Raw genomic sequence first — 5,207 nt, forward strand, 5'->3', positions numbered from 1 at the left:
TTTTATGTGCCACCCGCACAAGCCAGTCCAGGGGCACTGGCAACGATCTCGCTCGAAAATCCTACGGGAGCCAGTCAGGCAGTACTGGCAACGGCCACGCTCAAAATGGTGCATCTCATGTGCCACCCGCACAAGAACCAGTCCAGGGGCACTGGCAACGATCTTACTTGGCTTGCCGGGTCTTCTCACGCACAGCACATTTCCAAAGGTCTCAGTCAGTAGTCATCGCCTCGGTGAGGCCCAATGTACGAAGGTCTTGCCTCACCACCTCAGCCCAGGTCTTCCTGGGCCTACCTCTTCCACGGGTTCCCTCAACTGTTAGGGTGTGGCACTTTTTCACGCAGCTATCCTCATCCATTCTCACCACATGTCCATACCAGCGCAATCGTCTCTCTTGCACACCACAACTGATGCTTCTTATATATATATATTGTCTATGTGTGTATATACATATACATACATACAGATATATACATATATATGAGAGAGATATCTATACATACATATACAGACAGACACACATATTTATGTACATGTGTAAGACCACCACCACCACTAGCAACAACATTATCACCATTCATACTACCACCACCATTGACATTTCATGTTCAGTTTCTATCCTTGCATAGCTTGGCTGGGTCACCATGATTCTAAACCAGTTATTTCACAGTAACTGTCCTTAAAGGTGAAGTGAAGGATCTTGTCTCACTAATATTTTTTTGCTTAAATTTTTCGCATGGTCTTTAATGGGTGGAATCCCTTTTCCAATACCAACCATTACACAGGCAACCCCTGTATTTATATGTCAGGAGAAACAGATTCTTAAAAACACCAAATATTAAAAAGCCTCTCATCCTGATCATCAGGCTGCGATAGATAATCAAAAACATTACCTCATGGACCAAATGCATGATAAGTTTCAGCACAGTTTCTACCCACCATCTACAAAGCAATGGTCAAACCAAGGATATGTTAGAAGACATTTTCTCATGGTGCTGTTCAGTGGGAATGAACCTGGAATCACATGGTTCATCATCATCATCATTTAACGTCCGCTTTCCATGCTAGCATGGGTTGGACAATTTGACTGAGGACTGGTGAACCAGATGGCTGCACCAGGCTCCAATCTGATCAGGCAGAGTTTCTACAGCTGGATGCCCTTCCTAATACTAACCACTCCGAGAGTGTAGTGGGTGCTTTTACGTGCCACCCGCATGAGGGCCAGTCTGGCGGTACTGGTAATGGCCACGCTTAAAATGGTGTATTTTACGTGCCACCTGCACAGGAGTCAGTCCAGCGGCACTGGTAATGACCTCGCTCGAATGTTTTGCTCACATGTCACTGGCACAAGTGCCAGTAAGGCCGTGAAACAAATTTCTTATCCACACTGCTATTCATACCCCACACCTCATACCATATAGATGAATAATATTAAATAATACAAACCTTATAGAAAAAATACTGGACGAGGTTGGCCACCCGGACATAGTAGTAGTGGCCGTGTTTAAGTAGGGCTGGAATCAGGAATCGAAACTGAGAAAATGCGTAATCGCTGCACCGCACTGCTTGTCTGCCTTCTTTGCCAAACAATCCTGGAAGACGAATGGGAAGAGGAGAGAATTTTATGGTGGAATGATAGAGAGGAATAGTGGGAGGAGATTTGTGAGGAAAGTGTATGGAAAGCGGGGGGGGGGAGGATGTTTGGGGTTATGGGGTGGGGGATAGACAGCGATGACAGAAAACAATGATAATAATAACAACAGGAACAAGAACAACAACTAATGCAGCAGCGACAGTAGCAGCAAGAACAACAACGACAACAACAAAAGCAACAAAAACAACAATAGACAACATAAACAACAATGACAGCAGCAGCAACAACAACAAACAACAACAACTAATAAAGCAGCAATAACAACAACAACAAAAACAGCAACGATAACAAAAAAAAACAACTAATAAAGCTGCGACAACAACAACAACAACAACATGAAGGAAGTGTTTGACTGAAACTTACCAAGTCCCACATGAGCTTCTTGGATCATACTGACATCGTTAGCACCATCACCAATGGCAGCAGTTATGGGCCTTAATTTCGATGTCTTTATTAAATTTACTATCTGCAATGTCACAATAAAAAAGGGGCAAAAGGCATTCATTATATATTTACTCATGTATAAGTAAAACCCCTAATTTAGCATTAAATCTTGGTACAAAATTTTACCCCCTTATTGTTTTAGTTTTACCCCAATGGAGGCACATGGTTTAGTGGTTAGGGTGTCGGAGTCATGATTCTAAGATTGTGGTTTCAATTCTTGGACTGGGCGTTGCATTGTGTTCTTGAGCAAAACCCTTCATTTCACGTTGCTCCAGTTCACTCAGCTGTAGAAATGAGTTTAGCATGGAGAGGGATGGGCTCTGCCAGGCTTTCCTGCCCTAGATATGCTGCATAGCTGCAGCACCCTAACGGTCCCCAAGGGGTTAAGGGACTTGTCAATTGGCAGAATCGTCAACTGGCAGAGTCGTTCGCATGCCGGATGAAATGCTTAGCGGTATTTCATCTACCATTCTGAGTTCAAATTCCGCTGAGGTCGACTTTGCCTTTCATCCTTTCAGGGTCGATTAAATAAGTACCAGTTATGCACTGGGGTTGATGTAATCAACTTAATCCCTTTGTCTATCCTTGTTTGTCCCCTCTATGTTTAGCCCCTTATGGGCAATAAAGAAATAAATATTGTCAACTGTTTCAGTTAAAAATCAAATCTAAAAACAGAGATATTTATACATTATTTACATTTGACGGATATTTGTCCTCATCTTGTTTGTTGTTAACACAACGTTTCGGCTGATATACCCTTCACCTGATGAAGGCTGGAGGGTATATCAACCGAAACATTGTGTTAACAACAAACAAGATGAGGACAAATATCCGTCAAATGTAAATAATGTAAATAATTCCTCATCTCTTAAATATAAAACTATAGAGCAATTTATCATTGTCATCATTTAACATCCATTATATACATATTTAATCCATTATATATATATTTAATCTATTATACCATGTGGGCAGTGTCTGATGATTGTGCTGGGAGACCAGACATGCTATAAAACTATGTTTGGGATGTTCTCAGCACATGAAACTAATAGTAGCACATAAAAGCAGATATTGTGTTTATATATACATGCCAGCAGACCATAGAAATCTCTGGTGTTGCCAAAATATATATGTGAGATTCATTACCGATGCTTTTTGCAGTGGAATCAGACGACAGCAGAGAACTGTTGAACATTTCAGGCAGAGGGCGCACAGATCTTCCCTGTTGTGTTTCAGCAGGATGGTAAGTGTACAACCATCGACGATTAGAACATACCTGGAGCCATATGATAGTTTGTCACTGGAAGATGAAGAGGAAAGAGTAAATCAGTGAACTGGTGAGGGATGGTGATAGGCTGAACAGGGACATGTTTCTCGTTATATACACACACTCATATATACACATACATATACAGGGTGGGTAGAAAGTAACTAGGCATTAGATTGCTTATAGAATTTTTAGTATCAGTGAAGTTATGATGAAAACATTTTTTTTTAACAGACAACACTAATGGGGATTTTTTATTTTCATATTTTCATATTGTCTTATTTCTTATTTCTTGTTTTCCAGATGCCTGGTCACTTGACTGTTCAGGAGTGAGCTAAGATAGCAGCACGCTATGAAGTGTGGAATTCCATTGTTTTGGTTCAGAGATGGTGGCGTGCATGGAAAGGTAAGCACACAACACTACGTCCAGGGACAATAAAAAGTGGTCATGCAAAGCTGAAGACCACGGGCTCTGTGAATGATGCAAGAAGAAGTGGCCGTCCAACCACGTCCCGATCAGCAGAGAATATGGCAACAGTGCAGGAAATGTTTAATTGCAGCCTGCAAAAATCAACAGGTCAAGCAGCTCATGGAAACCCCATTACACGCAGGAGCTAAAACCTGAAGATTGTGACCACAGAAGTCTAGATCTCGCTCCATGTGATTTTTACTTGTGGGGTTACCCAAAAGAGGAGGTGTACAAAACGAAACCTCACACACTGGAGGACTTAGAGACACAGATTCAGGAGGTTCTCAATGATATCCCAGACGATGTCCTTCAGAAGGTTGTTCATTCCATGCCTGGCCGTTTGAGGAAATTTGTTGACGGCACCAGTGCTTACGTTGAAACATGAAGATTTCAACGCGTATCATTTGTTTCAATAAATTTGTAAAAGGAATATGGATTTTATTACCAATTTTTACTACTCACCCTAAATATATATATACGTATGTATGTATGTATATGTATCATCATCATCGTTTAACATCCACTTTTCATACTGGCATGGGTAGGATGATTTGACAGGAGCCAGCCAAGCAGAAGCCTGCACCAGACTTCTGTGACTGCTTTGGTAGGATTTTTACAGCTGGATGCTCTTCCTAACACCAATCACCCAGCAGAGTGGACTATGTATATATATGTATAGCACTGACCACTTCCCAGCCCCACACCATCATCCACACACCTACACGTACAATACTCAGAGTTTTATGGCAAGCCGTAGCTATGAGGTAATCCAATTTCCAGTCAGTAACCAATGCAGCAATAACCATGCATCAGCTGTTAGGTGAAACCATTACAGGACGCTATATATATTACACACACACACACACGTGTGCACAAACATTTAAACAACAAAACAAACCCCACCATACAGAAAGCAGTTATTCTTACTTGACTATGTCTAGATGTTTCCTTAATTCTATTTGACAGTCTACGATATCTGAGCTGTTCAAGATATTGAAATTGGTGAGGCGAAGTTCAAAAGAACCTTCTTCAAAATGGCCAGCAGAATAACTTATATTTACAGCAGTTTCCTCTTTATCTCCAGTCAGGACCCAGATCTGGCAACGAAAAAGAAGACAATACAGTGGAAAATAAATGGAATGGAAGAGCAGAAAAGGTGGATAGTAGGAGAGATGTACAAGTAAAAAAGAGACAGAGAGATGAAAGAGGTTAGAAAGAGAGAGTGAGAGCAATAAACATACACAGACACACAAACATACATACACACACACACACACACATATATATATGACAGGCTTCTTTCAGTTTCCGTCTACCAAATCCACTCACAAGGCTTTAGTCGGCCCAAGGCTATAGTAGAAGACACTTGCCCA

General features: G+C 41.4%; 1 protein-coding gene across 1 annotated transcript in view; it reads right to left on the minus strand.

Annotated features, from left to right (window-relative positions):
• The window catches only part of LOC106881045 (phospholipid-transporting ATPase IF), a 153,316-nt gene that overhangs the window by 20,341 nt on the left and 127,768 nt on the right, over positions 1 to 5,207 (minus strand). The window contains exons 19-22 of the mRNA XM_052974889.1: positions 4,762 to 4,931; positions 3,245 to 3,398; positions 2,018 to 2,120; positions 1,447 to 1,592 (exon numbers count right to left, since the gene is read on the minus strand). Coding sequence (XP_052830849.1) covers positions 1,447 to 1,592; positions 2,018 to 2,120; positions 3,245 to 3,398; positions 4,762 to 4,931 — 573 coding nt within the window. The remainder of the gene's footprint in view (positions 1 to 1,446; positions 1,593 to 2,017; positions 2,121 to 3,244; positions 3,399 to 4,761; positions 4,932 to 5,207) is intronic.

The sequence above is a fragment of the Octopus bimaculoides genome, chromosome 19 (assembly GCF_001194135.2).
Source record: "Octopus bimaculoides isolate UCB-OBI-ISO-001 chromosome 19, ASM119413v2, whole genome shotgun sequence".
In the NCBI taxonomy this organism is placed as follows: domain Eukaryota; kingdom Metazoa; phylum Mollusca; class Cephalopoda; order Octopoda; family Octopodidae; genus Octopus; species Octopus bimaculoides.